This window comes from Sus scrofa, chromosome 3 (genome assembly GCF_054392235.1).
Source record: "Sus scrofa isolate SSC_HxYL_T2T_F1_AM1 chromosome 3, Sscrofa_HxYL_maternal_Yorkshire_Landrace_v2.0, whole genome shotgun sequence".
Lineage (NCBI taxonomy): Eukaryota > Metazoa > Chordata > Mammalia > Artiodactyla > Suidae > Sus > Sus scrofa.
Genome location: NC_139385.1, coordinates 47,669,514 through 47,688,843, shown reverse-complemented (window position 1 = coordinate 47,688,843; position 19,330 = coordinate 47,669,514). Strand labels below are relative to the sequence as shown.

The window sequence follows — 19,330 nt, the reverse complement described above, 5'->3', positions numbered from 1 at the left end:
CATTTAGCGTGTGTGTGGTTTAAAAAGTCTGGTGGGGGCAGTTCCTGCCGTGGAGCAGTGCGTGAATAATCTGGCTTTTCTCTGCGGCCTTGCTGGTTCGATCCCCAGCCCAGTGCAGTGGGTTAAGGATCCAGCGTCGCTGCAGCTCAGATTGGATCCCTGGCCCGGGAACTTCCACAGGCCATGGTGTGGCACAAAAACAAGGGGCCGAAGTGACTGCATGTCTGTGACACAAGGATCTGCCCTGTCCTTACCGCCTGCCTCTGCTCGCAGGCTCCTGGCTGTTGGGTCTTGTGGAAAGGTTTTCCCAGGGCCAGCCGGGTCTGTTGACGTCCTGTTGGGGGCGCTGTAACCACTTGTATCCCTCCCGCCTCTGCCTTTCTCTGCACTGTTGGCCCCGCCTTGGCTGAGCAGCCATTCTGTGTTTTTCTTGTTCTGACTGTGGACATTTTTCCTGGTGGACCCATCTCACGTGCTGTGGTTCCAGTTCTTTCTAGTATGGCCTTTCGCTTTTCCTGGCGTTAGTGACGCGTTGTGTGTTCCTGTGTGTAGTTTTCTGCACACCTGTCGGCCGTCGTTTCCAGCTCGTCTGCTGGGATCTCATGGTTCTGCTCTCACCCTCCTGCCTGGGGGAGCGCCTGTGGCTGTGCTTCCTGAGTTGGCCTCCCCGGGCCGAGGTTTCCCATCAGAGCCTGGCACCCAGTGCACTTCCATGCTTTGCCGTGTCGTCTGTCGGCACCTGCTCTGTGCCCTTGTGATCCTGTGTCCTCTGCTCTGAGTTCCTGCTTGTAGGTCCTGTGCTGCTTCCGGATCTTCGGCTCTCCTCTGGGGCTGCGTCCTCCCAGGGCTCCAGTGGGGAGGGAGGGAGGCGCCCTCTCCCCTCTGCTTCCCACCTGGGTGTCGCCTACGTGCTCCTCTCTCTGTGCCACAGGCAGGGCAGGGCTTGTCAGTGTCTCCAGGCTGGAGCAGGGCTGGGCGGAGGCTCTGCTGCCCCTTTCCAGTCTCTCCTGAATGGCTTTGTATTTTAAATTTAAATTTAAATTTTGCTTTTATTTTTATTGTCTTTTTGGTCTTTTTAGGGCCGCATCTGTAGCACGTGGAGGCTCCCAGGCCAGCGGTCTAATTGGAGCTACAGCTGCTGGCCTACACCACAGCTACGGCAACGCCAGATCTTTAACCCACTGAGCGAGGCCAGGGATTGAACCTGCAACTTCACGGTTGCTAGCCCAATTCGTTTCCATTGCACCACGACGGGAACTCCTTTTTTAGATTTTATTTTAAAATTTTGTTTGTTTATTTTTTTGGCCACGTACCCGGCATGTGGAAGTTCCTGGGTCAGGGACTGAACCTGTGCCACAGCGGTGACCCAAACCACTTAAGTGGCAATGCCAGGTCCGTCATTTGCTGCACCGCAGGGGAGCTTGTCTGCGGGAAACCTGGGCCTACAAATGCTTTCGCTTAGCCTTTCTCACCTGCGTTTTCATGTGTGTGATAGTTTCCGTATTTTGACAGAGCCACAGACACAAACCTGGGCCTACAAATGCTTTCGCTTAGCCTTTCTCACCTGCGTTTTCATGTGTGTGATAGTTTCCGTATTTTGACAGAGCCACAGACACCTGCGTTTTCATGTGTGTGATAGTTTCCGTATTTTGACAGAGCCACAGACACAGACCGTGGAACATTCCAGTGTGTTGCTGTGCCCCGTTGGTAGGTGTTTATGTTTCCCAGTTTCTCTCCTGGGAGTGAAACCGCTGGACCCACAGCCACAGCAGTGGCTTCTCACTCAGAAGGTGCCTGACTCCCCAGCCTGACCTGAGGTTTGTTACTGTCTCAGGGCTCAGAGCCAAGACAGGCAGCGTTTTCTCCGGCTTTCTGAGCCCCTCAGAGCTTTTCTGTGGGATCCAAAGGGAGCGGGCAGAGAGCCCTCGGCTGTGCCTCTGGACAGGCCTCCCTTTCCCGGGAGGCGTCCTGCTCCCGGCGCCTCGCTCCATCCCTGCCACCCTGCAGCCGGGAGCCGGGAAGCCGCAGGCCGCGCTGCCCGGGGCCGCCGTGCCGGGGACGGAGCCCTTGGAGGAGGAAGGGTCGTCCTTGCCGGCCTCTGGCCGAGAGCTGCTGCGTGTCCTCCTTGCGGGCCTCGCGCCCCCGTGTCCCTCCATGGCGCGGATGCCGTGGGCCGTTGGGGACGCAGATGGCAGAGGCGCCTGGAGTTGCCATCCACCCGGCAGTCCTGCCGGCCGGTCCTGCCCAGAGAAGGCCGGGCTGTGTGCCAGAACCACCGAGAGCAGCGCGTCCCTTGGGGGGTGGGTTTCTTCTTTCGGCCCCGTCCAGAATCGCCGCCTGTCGAGGAGGCGGTTCCCTACGGATGCTGGTTTGCTTTGGTTTGGTTTTGCCACAGCTGCAGCGTGTGGAAGTTCCTGGTCCAGGGACTGAACCTGTGCCACCGCGGAGACCTGACCGTGTTGGCTCCTTATCCTGCTGAGCCACAAGGGAGCTGCCGCCGCTGGTTTTGGAGATGGAGTTAATCTTCCCGTTGGTGGGTGTCTCAGGGAGTCTGGGAGGGTCGCGTCGTGAGTGGGGACTGTGCTCTGAGATCAGGCGAGAAGGCCAGAGACTGCTGCTGAGAGAGGCCCATGGGGACCTGGAGCTGTCAGACCCCTCGCCCGGCTGCCTTCCGCCTGACGTGGTGACTGGGGCCTTGCTAGGTGGGTGTGTCAGCGGGCCCCTCGCCACTACTATATTATTTTCTTATTTTTTGCTTTTTAGGGCGGCATCTGAGGCACATGGAAGTTCCCAGGCTAGAGGTTGAATTGAAGCTGCAGCTGATGGCCTGCACCACAGCCGCAGCCACACAGGAGCCAAGCCGAGTCTGCGACCTACACCACAGCTCACGGCAACCCCAGATCCTTAACCCACTGAGGGAGGCCAGGGATGGAACCCGCGTCCCCGTGGTACCTAGTAGTGTTGGTTTCTGCTGCGCCATGGCGGGAGCTCCCCCTTGTCACCTCTTCAGGTCGTCGGTAAATACGCATGTTTTGTGGTCAGGCTGACCAGTCATTGCCTGGGCCCGAGCACAGGCTTCCCTTACGGGTGTCATCACAAACCAGGAGGGAGGTTGTTCCCTCCCGGGACTGCCCCTCGGCCTCGCCCAGGTCGAGTCAGTGTGAGGCGCACTTGGGGAAACCAGCGGGTGGTGTGCTGTGGGTGCAGGGGCTTCGAGTTCAGGCACTTTGTGCCCGTTCATTCTGGAGCCCGGGCGGGTCTCGTGAAGGCTGCTGGTGTCTGCACTGGAGCAGAGGCTGTGCTGGGCTGTGTCCAGGTGCCGGCGCGCCCTGCTCAGCTCCGCTCGGCTCGTCCAGGCGTGCTTGCTTCTGTGGTGGGCCCGGCAGGGGAAGGCGAGCGGAAGTGGCCTGTCCCCTGAGCTGCGTGAAGGCACGGAGCTGGGCCTCGTCAGTGTTAGGGGCGGCGGGGCTTGAGGCAGTGCTGGTGAGTGCCCCAGGGGTCAGGGGCTTCATCAGGTGGCTGTTGGGGCACTGAGGGGACAGCTGGACATCTTCCGAGGTGACTGTGGGACTGGGAGGCAGGCAGGCCCTCCCCTCTCCCTTCCTCCTCCTCCCCTTCTTCTTCTTCCCTTGTTTCCGGTTGGATTCCAGTCCAGCTCTGGGTGGGCTGGTTACTTTACTAAAATCCAGGAAAACCAAGGCCGACTTTTTTGCTGCAGGAAACAAAAAGCCCTTTTATGAGAGAAGTCCATCCTTATCAACGTGATTCACTCTGGCTGGTGAGGAGAGAAAAGCCGTACGTTTTCCTCTTGGTGAATTTATTTTTAAGCACCCACTTCCAGGAGTCTGCCTTATGATGCATTTTGCAAGAAGTACTGGTTGGTGAGGCTTAACAGCATTTGGAAGAACATTTGGCTCTCGCTTTCAGACTGAGAACTTTCTAGTAGGAGGGCGTTTAGCATTTGTAATGTGCGAGTTAGGAGCCTGCTCTCAGGTTGGTATTGCCTTTAAAGCAGTAACAGGATAATGTACATTTACAGGAGTGCCTGTCGTGGTGCAGCGGAAACGAATCCCACTAGGAACCATGAGGTGGTGGGTTCCATCCCTGGCCTTGCTCGGCGGGTTAAGGATCTGGCGTTACTGTGGCTGTGGTGTGGCCCTACGATGCAAAAAAAAATATAATGTTAATGCACATTTACAGAACACAGTCCCAACTAGCATTGTGGGTCATTTTAACCTTCTAGGCGTTTATTTATCTATGTATATATTTATTTCTTGTTAGGGCTTCACCCGCGGCATGTGGAGGATCCCAGGATAGGGGTCCAGTCGGAGCTGTAGCTGCCGGCCTACACCACAGCTGCAGCAGTGCGGGATCCGAGCCACATCTGTGATTCATACCACAGCCTGAGGCAGTGCTGGATCCTTAACCCACTGAGCAGGGTCATGGTTGAAACCCATATCCCTGTGGATACTAGTTAGGTTCGTTTCCACTGAGCCATGGTGGGAACTCCTGGCATTCTGTTTTTAAAGAGCAAGGTGCCGAAGAGGGAAGCGCAGAGAAACAGGATGGTGGTGGAGAGGGTGCGAGCCTGGAGAGTTTGCACTGTGTGCTGACTTAGAATTTTTTTCCCAGGGTTCCCGTCGTGGCGCAGTGGAAATGAATCTGACCAGGAACCATGAGGTTGCAGGTTCTATCCCTGGCCTTGCTCCGTGGGTTAAGGATCCGGCGTTGCTGTGAGCTGTGGTGTAGGTCACAGACGCGGGTCAGATCTGGTGTTGCTGTGGTGGAGGCCGGCAGCTGTAGCTCCAATTGGACCCCGAGCCTGGGACCCTCCATATGCCGCGGGTGTGGCCCTAAAAACACACACAAGAAGTTTTTTGCCCATTGTTGAAGGATCTCCTGGTAATTTAAAAACACGTGTAACCATCACAGACGAGAGGTCAGTTGCACAGTTAACTCCGTCTGCCTCCAGGGTTTACTGCTAGCGTCTCAGAGCTGCTGGGATTGCTTGCTCCTGTCACGACTGGTCCTGGGCCACCGTCCAGGTCCTGGAACTGCCCCTTTTAGGTTTAAACAAATCTCGAAGCGCAGCAACCAAAAGCCACCCACAGACGACGTAGGCTCCGAAGGGCCTTATCCCTAGTCAGGTGGCTGAACCCGAGGACCGAGTCTGGGGGACTTTGGCTCCTGCACTGGGATTCCTGTGGGGGGAGCTTCCGCCAGGAGACCTGGGGCCTCCTCGGGACTGGCCGCTTCTTCCCGGCTGGGTGCTTGCGGACTCTGCCTTGTGCTTCTGAGCCGGGTGCAGGGCACGAGTGCCGAGGCCCGGGCAGGGTGGGGGGTGTGGGGCCGGCCCTGCTTCTTGTCCTGCTTCATCTCCTGGCCTCTGGCCCACGTCTCCCCACCGTGGCCCTGGGTCCTGCTCCCCTGGGCGGGCGGGCCTGCGTGCCCTCCGGAGCACACCGTGTGTGGTCGGTCCCCGCCCCGGCTGTTCTCGGGGCACGGCTGGCTCTTACCTCTCGAAGCTTCCTTTAGGCAGAACGATCCCAGCTGAAGTCACAGAGGCGTCCGTGTTGCTTGTGAACTTGCGCCTTGACCCACCCGCTGGAATGAGGGCGCAGAGGGAAGCAGCATGGGTCCCGGGCCCTGGAGTGTGTCTGTGCGGGCTGGGCGCGGCCGGCGCCCCAACGTGGGGTTTTCTCTGTCGTTTGAAACAGCACGTGGCGCTGTCTTCTCATCTAGAGAAGGGAGCGTGTGTGAATCTGGGGCCGTGCCCTGATGTGTGCGTGCCTGCCTAGCTCTTCCCCTGCTTGTGGTCCTTCCTAGGGAACCAGGCGAGGGCCGTGCCGTGTCCTTGTTGTAACCCAGAGCTTGTTTCTGGGGATGACTTGTGAAGGGCCAGGCCCCATGTAGGCCCTCCGTGCTACCTCGGCCCTGGGGCCACCCCCTGGGCTTTGGTGGTTGGCGTCTTTCTTTGTGTGTGTGTGTGTGTGTGTGTGTGTGTGTGTGTGTGTGTGTGTGTGCGCTTTCAAGGGCCACACCCGCGGCATATGGAAGTTTCCAGACTAGCTGCTGGCCTACACCACAGCCACAGCAAAGCCAGATCGGAGCCACATCTGCGACCTACAGCTACACCGCAGCTCACAGCAACGCCGGATTCCCGACCCGCTGAGCGAGGCCAGGGCTGGAACCCGCCTCCTCATGGATACTGGTCGGGTCATTTCTGCCGCTGCCCCAGCAGGAACGCCTGCGATTCCTTTACATTCGCGGAGAAGTGTTCCTGGCCCAACGTGTGATCTGCCTCCGGGAGCAGACCAGGCCCGGAGCAGAGCCTCTGTTCTGAGGCAGGCGGAGGTGGTGCCCTAAAGAGTCAGCTGGTCCTCCGTGGCTGATGGCATTGGCCGAGGGTCTGTGTTGGTGCCGCGTTATTTGCACCCAGTCCGTTCCATCAGCTGTGCGAGTGGGTTGTCAGAAGGTGGGATCTCAGTCCCCAGAGCAGGGGTGGAACCCGGGCGGCGGCAGCGAGAAGGACAGAAGCACCCACTGCTGACCCTGGGCCCCCCGGGCTCCCTGGGGCGCCTTTGACAGAGGCACGTGTGTTCACTTCTCCTCGGGGAACTGACCCTTCCACGTTAGCGGTCACTCTGCTGCAGGCGTCGCCTTTCGTCTGGAAGTCCACCTTCTCGAGCAGGACTAGAGGCACTCCCTGTCTCGCACAAGTTGCTGCACGCGAGTCTTTGTCCACTCGCTTTCTTTCAGCCCGGCCGTGTCTTTGTAGTTGCGTCTTGATTGACTCATTTATTTATTTATTTACTTATTTTTGTCTTTTTAGGGCCGCACCCATGGCAGGTGGAGGTTCCCAGGCTAAGGGTTGAATCAGAGTTGTAACCGCTGGTCTGCGCCGCAGCCGCAGCAGCTCGGATCCGAGCCACATCTGCGCTGAGCTACACCGTAGCTCACGGCAACAGGGGATCCTTAACCCTGTGAGCGAGGCCAGGGATCCAGTCCAAGTCCTCACGGATGCTCGTTGGCTTTGTTAACCACTGAGCCACGACGGGAACTCCCCTGTCGTCTCTCGTGGGCAGGCTGTCCCTGCAAGGTTGGTCTTGGGTTCCTCTTCCAAGGAGAGAGAGGCCTTTCCTTGAGGCAGAGCATGGGGACCAGGCGGGTGTTGGGTTCCTCAGTGGGGGTAGGGGTCTGTCGCCTTAAAAGGGGATGTGGAAACACTCTCTGAGCAGCTGTGGGCTCCCGGACAAGCAGGTATTCTACGCCTGGTTTACTGTGGCCTCAGGGGTTACACCCAGCCTCCTGCTGCTGCTCCCAGCTGCTGGCCGCGGTTCCCTGAGTTAGCCTGGGCCCCTCCTGTGGGGCAGGCACATTCGCACCCTGGGGTGCAGCAGTGAGCAGGATGGACCGGGGCAGCGCCCGTCCACAGAGGGTGAGAATCAAGGGCCAAGGCAGCATTCACATAAGCCAGATTTCTTCGAGGAAAGAAGTGGCCAGAGGAGTTCCCGTCGTGGTGCAGCGGAAATGAGTGTGACTCGGAACCACGGCCCCAAAGGTCCTTAGGAGGGGGACGCAGAGGAGACCTGACTGCAGAAGAGGAGCTGGCGGTGTGTCGGGGGAAGCAGCGCTGGGGTGCAGCCCCCATGGCGAGCGCTGGCAGCCGGAAGGTAGGGAACAGACTCTCCCCGGAGCCTCCGGAAGGTTCCAGCCCTGCCCACTCCCTGCTTTTGGCCCGAAGACTTGTTCTGGACCCTGACCTCCACAGCTCTCGGAACACTGCTGAGTCTGCAGCAGCAGGAAGCTCATGTGGGGCCGGGGGTGGGGGGGCTTCCTTGATCCGAGAAGGGAAAGCAGCCAGCTCCGGCCCAGGAGGTCGGTGGAGCCGCTCAGGCGCTGTGAGGGGTTAGGGCAGGAGGTGGGGAGAATCCTTGACCGCAGTGTGTGTGGACGGTCTTGAGAAGTCGCCTGGCCGTATTCAGCCAGGCTTCTGGGTGTTGTGTGTTGTGTCACCTGGCTTGTGCCCTTTTTCCCTTAGAATCGTACACGAGGCGCTTGCAAACCCTTGTCCGTGGTAGCCCTGTCGAGGGATGGAGGCAACTGCAGGTGCACGGCCAGCCTGCGGGGCGCCCTGAACATGGTGTGCGCGTGCGGGACCGCGTTCCACCGTGGGGACCCTCGTGGGGGAACCCGGAGGACACTCAGCGAGTGAGCGGTGACACGCAGAAGACGGTCGCGTTCGGTTCCACTTCCCCGAGGGCCCCAGAGCGTCACCTCAAGGGACAGACGGGAGACAGGGGGCCGGGGGAGGCAGGGCCCCGCGGGTGCTCGGCTGGGAGATGAAGGGGCTCTGGCGGTGACGGGGATGGTCACACAGCCGTGGGCCCGGCTTCGTGCCCTGAGTGGTAGGAACGCGTGAGACGAGGGAGTTGCCCGGCAGCCTCAAGGTTAGGGCTCCGTGCTGTCACCGCTGCGGCCCAGCTTCTGTCGCTGGTTTGGAAACAGATGCCGCATGAAGCCCCAGCCCTGGTCGAGGCGGTCACTTTTACATCCTGTCTCGTCCCAGCCGAAGGCGGCCGGACCGCGCTGCCCGGCCTTTCACAGGGCAGAGCCTCAGCGAAGCGACCCTGCTTCTCCATCGCCTGCGCTGCTGCGTCTGGCTCCTGAGTCTCTTTTACCAGGGAACCTGAGGCAGCGCTGAGCACAGCTGGCTTGTTGGGTCTCATCTCTCTGGTCCTGGTCCTGGTCCTGGTCCTGACTGGTTGGAGGCCCAGGGCTGGTGTCCCCCCCACACACACCGTCTCACTCTCAGCTCTCGCCGAGTGTGGCCTTGATGCCATGCTAATGACACTCACCGTTACCCCAGCCCTTGGCTTGAGCTCAGATGTCAGCTGCACGTCTCCGACTCATGGCTGAAGCTCTGAGTGCCACCTGCAGGGTCCCCGCCTCAGGCAACTGCCAGCCCACCCTGCCAGTGCCCCAGGCCAGAGCCACTTTCTCCCTCCTCCATCGGACCCACGGGAACCCCTGCTGGCTCTGTCGTCAGGAGACGTCTGGGGCCCCCCATTGTCAGGCCTTCTCTGTTGCTCTGCTTGGAATGTGGGCGCACCGGTCGCTGCCCCACCCTGCAGCCCCTTGTCACAGGCAGCCGCACAGCTCTGCTAAGGGCCCCCTGTGCTCCTGTGCTCAGAGCTCTCCCAGGGCACCAGCCTCCTGCAGGCTCTCTGTGTGCCGCAGGCTGGCCTCCGCAGGCTTCTTGCACCAGCTGTGCCCTCTGCCAGGGGCACCGTGCCCCACCCCTCCTGCTCAGCATCTCAGCATCTCTTCAGGCTGCCTTCCCACCAGGGGCCCTGGGGCCTCCACCACCTTGATTCAGGTAGTTGACAGAATTTAGTTCCTTACACTTGTGGGGCTGACAGCCCTGTTATCTTTTTGCTTTTCTGGCCACCTTGTGGCATATAGAGTTCCCAGGCCAGGGATTAGATCCCAGCCCTAGTTGTAACCTTACAGCAAGGCTGGATCCTTAACCCACTGTGCTAAGCTGGGGATCAAACCTGCATCCCAGGTCTCCTGAGACGCTGCTGGTCCCCTTGTGCCACAGCGGGAACTCCTGACATCCCTGTTTTCCTGCTGGAGGTTGGCAGGCAGCGTCCTCGGCTCCTAGGGACCACCCCGTGGTCGCCTGCGTGGCCTTCTTGTAGCACAGCAGCTTCCGTCTTCGCGGCCAGCTGCCTGCTGCTGTTAGCACGAGCCGTGTTCATCCCGCTTGCCCCTCACGGCTCTCCCGTCGCCCACGCCCCTCAGGACCCGGCCCCAGGGCGTCCGTTCCTGGGGCACCCAACAGCCCAGGAGCTGTCTCTGCCCGGGGCACCTGCAGTGAAGCTCCCAGTCGACAAGCCCACCAGGAAGACCTAGCTTTTCCTCCGCTTTGTAATGACCACCTTTTAAGTGTGAGGGACGGTTAGGGAGCTCAGAGACTTCGTGCAAGCCTCCGGGAGGAAAGCAGAGACCAAAACAAGAAAGGCAAAGGCAGAAGGCCCTGGAAGGAAGCAGAGCCAGTGCCGAGAGCAGAAGAGAACGTGGAAAACAGAACTTGGTGGTGTCAGAAAAAGGAAGGCATCATGTTCAGAGAACCAGAAAGCAAATTAAAAATGAGATGCAAGCACTTCTTTAAAAATGAAGCTCACGTCCAGACTGCATCCCAGAAGGCGTCTGAAAGGCAGAGAGCCCAGGCCATGCCAGATAAGGGCAGTGCCTGCCGGCCGAGGCGCGGTGCCGGCCCAGCTGGCGGAAGCGAGGGCAGGGCGCGGTGCATCGCGCGGCTCCGAGGGCACGTGTGGACTCGGGGACGGTCTCCGGGTGAAAGGGCTCTTCCTGAGGGGAAGCACCCCTGGCAGGTTCGGTGGATTCTGCCAGTGCGGAGAGGCTGCTCGATACCTGCCGGAGACGGAAGCGGGCCCCCCATAGAGCATCAGGATGGGTGGGTGGCAGACGCCGCAGCACCCACAGCAGCGGCCGGGCGGCCTCCCAGCGGCAGCTACACACGGGCTCCTGCCCACGGGAGCAGGAGTGCAGCCCTGCCGCCGAGGAAGCTCGGGCCGCGCAGCGTGCAGCCTGCCCCAGGGGCAGAGGGCACCAGCGGCTGGTGCCGCGGGCAGGAGGGTGTCGTGAAGGCTGTGGAACCGCCGGGTAAAGGAAGAAATGGTGTGAGGTCTCCCGCGGAAAATGCGAGGTCCCTGACGTGCAGGCCGCACAAGGCCGGGCCAGACTGCGCCTGGGGCAAGGAGAATGCCGCCTTGCACCCCAAGAGCCCGGGACGTCACGGTCCATCTGACAAGCCAGGCAAGAGCGCCAGGAGCATGTTCGGGAGATGTGGAGGCAGGGACCCCCCGGCCGCCCAAACCGTCGAAGGCCGAAGAGCAGCCAGAGGGCTTCTGGGCAGATGCGCCGCTGTCTGGCTCCAGGCTTGGCACCGTGACCTATGCTGGATACCTGTGTGGTGGCCTTTCCCTCCGGTGCTTGTCCCTGGGGCCTGCGCTGGGTCGAGGGGTGTCTGTGAGGAGTGTGCAGAGAGGCGGTTGAGGGTCAGGCCCCCGCCTGGCGGGGAGCAGAGCCTGAGGCCTCGATCCAGAGAAGGGCCCCGGAGGGGACACTGGCGCAGCCCCCGAGGGGCCCGCGGGCCCAGGCGTCCCTTCCGGGCTTGCTCCCGGCTCTGGGACAACTGACCCGAGACGCAGGCCTTCGAGCTTTGTCTTTACTCCGACGCGGGCCTGGGCCCTGTTACTGCTCTGAGTTGTTTGATTTCTTCAGCGCTTCCGCATATGGCTTGAAGGTGCCCGCTGCCGCTTTGCCCGAGTGTTCTCACGGGCGTTTTAAGATGTTTGTCTTTAAAGTAACAGGCAGGAGGCGGGGGTGGTCTCTCTTGTGGCTCAGCAGTAATGAACGCAACCTGTATCCATGAGGTTGCAGGTTCGATCCCTGGCCTCGCCCAGTGGGGTAAGGATCCGGCATTGCCGTGAGCTGTGGTGTGGGTCGCAGACGCGTCTCGGGTCCCGTGTTGCTGTGGCTCTGGCGTAGGCCGGTGGCTACAGCTCTGATTTGACCCCAAGCCTGGGAACCTCCATACGCCGCGGGTACAGCCCTAGAAAGACCAATAAATACACAAATAACGTGGAGACAGCTCTGTGAATATGCCAAAACCCACTGAATCGTGCCCTTTAAGTTGTTGAATTGTGCAGCATGTGCATAGGATGTGCACAAGCTGTTAACAGAAACGACATGGTCGGAAGTGCCATGTCCCCTGAAGCAGCTGGAGGCGACACTGCCCCAGACCGTGGCCTCCCTCCCACCCCCTGCCCCCCAGAGAAGATCTTCACACAGAATCAATGAGCTGCTGAAGTCCCAGGGATGACGGACGGAGGGAGACAGCAGCTCCTGGAGCTGGCGGCCACCCCTGGCCTGTCCCAGAGGGCGGCAGGAGGAGCCAGCCAGGCCCCGGCTACAGCTGGGCGCGAAGTAGGCGCTTCCGTCCACAAAGGACACAGCTGGTGACACTGAAGCACCAACTTCCGAAAAAAAGTGGCATCCTGACTGTGACACACACCTCTTGGGGACAGGAAACTTGACCTTGTGCATCTTGTAGAGGGTTTGAAGTCCTCCCCCTCGAGCCAGGGGTGGTTAGTCAGTTCCCCGTCACAGGTGATCTAGGGCGCTGTTCTTGAACTTGAGGCAGAAAACCCGAGCTCCAGACGAACACATTTTATATTACGTAGCCCACCTGTCTTAGCGAGTTACCTTTAGAGGTGAACATGCCATGTCTTTCAAGCGGCCCGGAAGTGACCGCTTCCTTTTTCCCAGCGGGACCCAGTGACTGCACAGTGGGCCAGGTGTTTAGGGAGACGGTCAGTCTTCATCTTGGGTCCGCACTGCTGGCCAGTTATTTGCAGGAGATGTTTCTCCTCCTCTAGAGAAATCTCTGAACAGGGTCTTTAAGCATAAATGGCCCCCCACAGCCCCTGAGAAACCCTGGTGGTGGCGCGAAGGAGAGGTACAGCGGCTGAAACTCTGTTTCTGGTACTGTCTGTCCAAGACCCCAGGTCTCCGGGTCCCTGGTGTGAGGTTTTCCTGCTGGTCAAGGAAATGGGACCACCTGTAGGACCCTTTTGTCCCCAGGCCTGTGCTCTGGACACTCACATGCCCAGACACCACCGCTTCACAGGCGTCTTGAACCATCCATTGTTGTGTCTTGCTTGCTTCCTCTCCCTCCCTCCCTCCCTCCCTCTTTCACGGCACCTGTGACAGGCAGACATCCCCACCCTAAAGATCGAACCTGCACCATGGCAGCAACCCAAGCCGCAACACTGGTGACCCTGGATCTTTAAATTCTGTAGATTCCTAATCTGCTTGTGGTGGTTAGACTTTGGAAGAGTCATTATATCTGACATTCTTTTTTTTTTGGTCTTCTTAGGGCTGCATCTGCATCTGGGAATGGAGGTTCCCAGGCTAGGGGTCGAATCAGAGCTGGAGCCACCAGGCTATGCCACAGTCACAGCAATGAAAGATCTGAGCCACGTCTGCAACCTACACCACAGCTCATGGCAACCCTGGATCCTTCACCCACTGAGCAAAGCCAGGGATCAAACCTGTGTCCTCATGGGTACTAGTCAGATTCATTTCCACTGAGCTGTGATGGGAACTCCTATATCTGACATTCTTAAATTTTCTGTGTGGTTGAAAGGATTCCTATAAGAAGTTTTATAAAAATTAAGAATCCAACTGCAGCGGCTCGAGTTGCTGTGGAGGCTTGGGTTCGATCCCTGGCCCATTGTGGTGGGTTAAAGGAGCCAGGGTTGCCACAGCTAAAGTCTAGGTCATAGCTGTGGCTCAGACGTAGTCCCTGGCCTGGGAACTTTCATATGCTGTGAGTGTGGCCATGAAAGAAAGAAAAAGAAGACTCATTTGGGAGTTCCAGTGTGGCTCAGTGGGTTAAGGATCCTGAATTGTCATTGCTGTGGCATGGGTTTGATCCCTGGCTTGGGAACTTCTGCATCTTCAGGCCTGCCCCCCCCCGCCCCCCAAAAAAGAGAAAAAAGACTAACAGGAGTTCAGGTCATGGCTCAGCGGTTAACGAACCTGACTGGTAACCATGAGATTACAGGTTCGATCCCTGGCCTCACTCAGTGGGTTAAGGGTCTGACATTGCCGTGAGCTGTGGTGTAGGTCCCAAACACAGCTCGGATCCGGCATTGCTGTAGCTGTGGTGTAGGCTGGCAGCTGCAGCTCCGATCGGACTCCTAGCCTGGGAACCTCCACATGCCACGGGGAGGGGGGGGCCCTCAAAAGACAAAAGATAAAAACAGCAAAAAAAAGACAAACATAATGCTGAAAGGTTTGTTTCCCACTGCTTCTAAAAAGCATGAAAATTAAATATTGGGTTTTTCTTATTTTAATGTCGAGGACAGCTGAGAGGCATTTCGTAGCTCCTCTTGGAGAGAAGTGCAGGTGCCACGACGCCGGCAAACTGCGGGCTGTTCAGAATGATTTGCGGCCGGGTTCCTGAGGGTTGCTTCTCTCTCTGTCCTCCTGCCCACCTGCTCGTCTGGTGCGAAGTTTATGTATTGCTTAAAGAGACCCCAAGAGCATTTTGCTTATTGTCACCGGCTGCTGTGACTTGTCTGCCCCCCTCCCACCCCAAGGAATATGACTCGTTCTCCCCCTGCTTTTTAGGGCTGCACCCACAGCATATAGAAGTTCCCAGGCTAGGGGGAGAATTGGAGCTGCAGCTGGCAGCCACAGCCACAGCCACAGCCACACGGGATCCTTAACCCACTGAGCGAGGCCAGGGCTCGAACCCGCATTCTCATGGATGCTAGTTGGGTTTGTTACTGCTGAGCCACGACAGGAACTCCTGATGGCTTTCTTGGGCAATTATTACCTTAGAGTGATCTCCCCCAGTTCCCTGCGTCTCCCTCTCTGTCTGTGGTCCCTTACTGGCACGTGTGTAACTGTCCTACTCCCGCCTGGCGCCTACTGGCCCGTCTAGGGAAGGCGTGAGACACTGGCTCACAGTCCCTTCTGCCGGGAGGGCTGTAAGCCAGTGTCACTTTGGTTAACATTATTTTCCAGCCACTGTAGAGGTTAAACAGCATATGGTGAAACCGGTAGCACAGAGAGGATCAGTGGGGCCATGAGCACCTTTGGGTCCGGGAGTGGCGTTACCAGTGGGGCCAGGGGGTCCAGTGGGGCCAGCAGGGCCAGGGGGACCAGCGTCGTCTTTGGCACCAGCATTGCCAGGTTCGCCTTTAGTGCCAGGTTGGCCATCAGCACTAGGGGAGCCAGCGAAGTCAGCAGGGCCGGGGCGGGAGTTGGGGGTCAAGAGGGCAGGCTCACCATGTCACCACTTGTGGGTTGGAGCAGCAGGACTGGGGGGACCTTGCACATGACACTCACAGGGGAAACCTCTCTTGCCTCTTGCTCCAGGGGGCTGGGGGCCTCAGGGTCTCCAGGAACCCCCGTTCGTGGGGTTAGCCGGTTTCACCGGGAGGACCAGCAGGGCTCGGGAGATGCCGGCATCCGGGGAGCCAGCGGGGCCTTTTTCGCCTCTCACCACTGGGTCCAGCAGGTCCGGGGTCTCCTGAGTTCCAGCTTCTCCGTCTTTGTCATCAGGACCAACAGTGCCAGGGGTCCATGAGCATTGCACTCTCCAGCCTTGGCAGGCTCTGCAGCAGCATCTTTAGGCCCAGGGAAACCTAGCACACTGGCCTGACCACAGGCACCAGGAGGGCCTGGGGTCTGGGGCGACCTTCTTGACCAGGGGGGCCAGAGCTTCCCGTCAGACCCTTGGCACAGGCAGACCAGCCTCACCAGTAGAACCTTGGGAGCAGCAGCACCGTCATTTCCATGAGCACCAGCAGGGCCAGGGGGTCCGTTTTCACCAGGGACACCAGGCTTTCCCTTGGGACCAGCGGGAGCACGAGCATCTCCCTGGGCACCATCCAAAGCACTGAAACCTCTGTGTTCCTTTCCAGGGAAGCCAGCTGTTCTGGGCAATCCCTGGGCACCCTGAGGTCGAAGAGGCCCACGCTTACCAGGACAACCAGGCTCTCCAGCTTCACCGTTATCTCTGTTCTTGCCAGGGGGGCCAGGGGGACACAGGCACCCATGGGACCTGAGGCTTAAGGCTCACCAGGTTCGCCAGGGGGGACCTTGTAAGCCTTGGGGACCAGGTGTGCCATTGGGGTCAGTGGGTCCCCTAGGGCCCCTTTGTGTCCCTTGATTCCTGTGGTTTCCTGGTCCGTGGGTGACATCTCACCTTTGGGGAACCCTTTCCCCATGAGTCAGGGTCTTCACAGTATTCTCTTCTGATGCCTTCTTTGAAAAACCTGCGATCAGTGGATGGTCTGCACACTGCAGGGTAACTCCACCTGCTAACTTTCATTCTCTCAGGTCTGTGCCAGGGCCGTGCCAAAGATCTGTGGGCTGGGAGCCGGGTCCAAGTCCGTTGTCGTGGTTCTTTTGTATCTGGGTCTGTCCATGCTAAGGCAACAAGGAACATCTTTGGCCAATGGAATGCAGAAGGCGTGGATGTTGCCCCTTCCAAGATAGTCCCTCAACCAGGTATTAGCGCCTGAGCCGTCGGTGACGGAAAAGTGTCCCCACAGGGTCCACGATTGGGTGGGAGTTTCTGGCCACAAGCTGGGAATAAGGGTTGGGGCGGTAAAAAGCCCGTCTCGGTGGTCACGTGGGTGTTCTGGGGTTGACAGAAGAAAGGAATAGAGTAGGAAGGAACAGGAATGGAGGTGAAAACCTGAGTCAAGAAGAGGAGTAGAGCAGCTCCCGTCGTGGCCCAGTGGTTAACGCATCCGTCTAGGAACCATGAGGTTGTGGGTTTGGTCCCTGCCCTCGCTCAGTGGGTTAAAGATCCGGCATTGCTGTGAGCTGTGGTGTAGGCCGCAGACGCGGCTCGGATCCCAAGTTGCTCTGGTTCTGGTGTAGTCTGGGGGCTACAGTTCCCATTCGACCCCTGGCCTGGGAACCTCTATATGCTGTGGGAGCGGCCCAAAGAAATAGCAAAAAAAAAAAGACCAAAAAAAAAAAAAAAAAGAGGAGTAGAGCAGCTCCAATTGTGGCTCGTGGTTAACGAATCCGACTAGGAACCATGAGGTTGCGGGTTCGATCCCTGGCCTCGCTCAGTGGGTTAAGGATCCAGTGTTGCCATGAACTGTGGTGTAGGTTGCAGACGCAGCTCGGATCCTGTGTTGCTGTGGCTCTGGCGTAGGCCGGCGGCTGCAGCTCTGATTCGACCCCTAGCCTGGGAACCTCCGTCTGCTGTGGGAGCGGCCCAAGAAAATGGCAAAAAAGGACAAAAAAAACCCGAAAAAAACAACAACAAAAAAGAAGGGGAGTAGAGACAATGAGAGTTTTGACCTGGAGCTGATGAAGCTGAGTTGATCCGCAGGCCAGAAACCAAGCGACGTCAGTGTCCCCCAGCCCGCCTGGGGCCACTCCTAACTCCTGACGTCTTCTTGCCTTATCACTGTGCCTCATGGCCCATCATCGAAACTGTCAGCACTTAGGACTCCAACAGCATAAACCCAGACTGGGACTTGGACCCATGTTTTGTTGTTTTTATTTACTTATTTTTTATTTTTGTCTTTTTAGGGCCACACCCATAGCATATAGAAGTTCCCAGGCTAAGGGTTGAATCTGAGCTGTAACTGCCGGCCTCCACGACAGCCACAGCAATGCCTGATCTGAGCCGCGTCTGTGACCCACACCATAGCTCAGGGCCAACACCAGATCCTTAACCCACTGAACAAGGCCAGGGGTTGAACCTGCAACCTCATGGTTCCTAGTAGGATTCGTTTTGGCTGTGCCACGATGGGAACTCCAAGCCCACGTTTTTTTATTTTTATTTTTTTGTCTTTTTTTGCAATTTTCTTGGGCCATTCCCACGGCATATGGAGGGTCCCAGGCTAGGGGTTGAATCGGAGCTGCAGCTGCCGGCCTACGCCAGAGCCACAGCCACGCGGGATCCGAGCCGCGTCTGCAACCTACACCACAGCTCACGGCAACGCCGGATCGTTAACCCACTGAGCGAGGGCAGGGACCGAACCTGCAACCTCATGGTTCCTAGTCGGATGCGTTAACCACTGCGCCACGACAGGAACTCCCAAACCCACGTTTTTAAAATTAGAGTCACTCGCTTGGTGTCTGGACTTACTGAGGTTTAGGTTCTTTGTGCTTCAGCACAGAGGGAAATCAGTGAGAGACCAAAGAAATAGATTTAATTAAGGTAGGATGCTTGTGAGAGATGTGGGCGGGGAGGAGATGGCAGGATCCGGTGGCTACAGTTTTATCGTCCAAGGGGTCGGCGGGCACAGGGGAGAAAGAGGCCGTCTCTTCCTCGTTCTTGGAGTAGCAGCTCCTCCTCGGTATCTGGTAAGAGAGTATTTGACCCTCTGAGGTCAACTCGGACTGTCAGGGTGGCTCATTCGAATCAGCTCTTGGTCTGAACTCGAATGCCGGCCTCATTTTTATTTTTTCACTCAATGACCTGAGGCTTTAGTTAAACAAGCTGCTTCTTTCTGATGGCTTGCTTGCTTCCTTCCTTCCTTCTTGTCTTTTAAGGGCTGCGCCTGTGACATATGGAGACTCCCAGGCCAGGGGTTGAATTGGAGCTGTAGTTGCCGGCCTACACAGCCACAGCAATGCAAGGTCTGAGCCGCATCTGTAACCTACACCAGAGGTCACGGCAATGCCAGACCCTTAACCCACGGCGCGAGGCCAGGGATCAAACCTGTGTCTTCCTGGATGCCAGTTGGATTCGTTTCCTCTGCGCCGTGACGGGAAATCGTCAGATGGATTGCCTTCTTTTTTTTCTTTCTTTGTCTTTTTTTGGGGGGATGGTTTTCTTGAGCAGTTATTAACGTACGGTGGTCTCCGATAGTTCCCTAGGTGTCCCCCTCTGGGCTCTCTGCCTGAGACACCTACACCTGCCCGCATAACTCTCCTGCTCCACGCCTGTCCCCGCCTGGGAGAGGAGGATCCCTGTTGCTGCACCTTCCAGACAGCTGTGCACGAGGCCTGGCCGGGCTGTTCGCTTTTAGACATTCACAGAGACATGGGCCTCATGCAGTGGCCAATGATGCTGGCAGGAAACCCAGGCCTGTCGAACCCTGTTTCCTGGGCGCCTGTCTCGGTAAAGTTTCCCTGTGCCCTTGGCAGGGCTCTGCTTCTGTTGGCCGGAGTGTTCTGTAGGTTTTAGGGTGAAGTTCTGGGCAGGGTCACCCTGGCTTCAGTAGGACACGCAGTTTTGAAAATGTTGTAGTTTAAGGACCGCAGTCTTGAGAGGTCCCGTCCTGGCTCAGTGGGTTGCGAACTTGACTCGCATCCATGAGGACGCAGGTTCGCCCCCTGGCTTCGATCCGTGAGCTGAGGATCTGGCATTGTCGTGAGCTGTGGTGTTGGTCGCAGACCTGGCTTGGATCTGGCGTTGCTGTGGCTGTGGTGTAGGCCAGTGGCTGCAGCTCTATTCAGACCGTAGCCTGGAAACCTCCATACGCTGCAGATACAGCCTTTGAAGAAACAAAACAAAACGAAACAAACCCTGGGTTGCTGTGCTTTCTGAGAGGTTTTGTTCACACTGGGTCCGTAGTTGGAGTTAGTTGTGGTTAGAGCAGTTGTTCTGGTTTCTTCTCTTGCAGGGTATTTCTCCACATTTGCAGCAGGAACAATATAATTTGCTACTAAACTCTTCAGGTTGGAGTCTCCATGCAGGAGCCAGTCTAAGCCAGTCTGTCCGCCTGCAGCCGACTGCAGTGTGGGA

At 58.0% G+C, this 19,330-nt stretch overlaps 2 protein-coding genes across 7 annotated transcripts in view; both read left to right on the top strand.

Moving 5' to 3' along the window:
- Positions 1 to 19,330, top strand: part of RAB11FIP3 (RAB11 family interacting protein 3) — a 73,291-nt gene that overhangs the window by 17,137 nt on the left and 36,824 nt on the right. The gene's annotated exons all lie outside the window — the stretch shown is intronic.
- Positions 7,494 to 13,451, top strand: LOC110259955 (uncharacterized). Its single transcript, XM_021086922.2, has 2 exons — positions 7,494 to 7,673; positions 8,042 to 13,451. Exon 2 carries the CDS (start codon positions 10,125 to 10,127, stop codon positions 11,226 to 11,228), a length of 1,104 nt encoding a protein of 367 aa, XP_020942581.1. The 5' UTR covers positions 7,494 to 7,673; positions 8,042 to 10,124; the 3' UTR covers positions 11,229 to 13,451.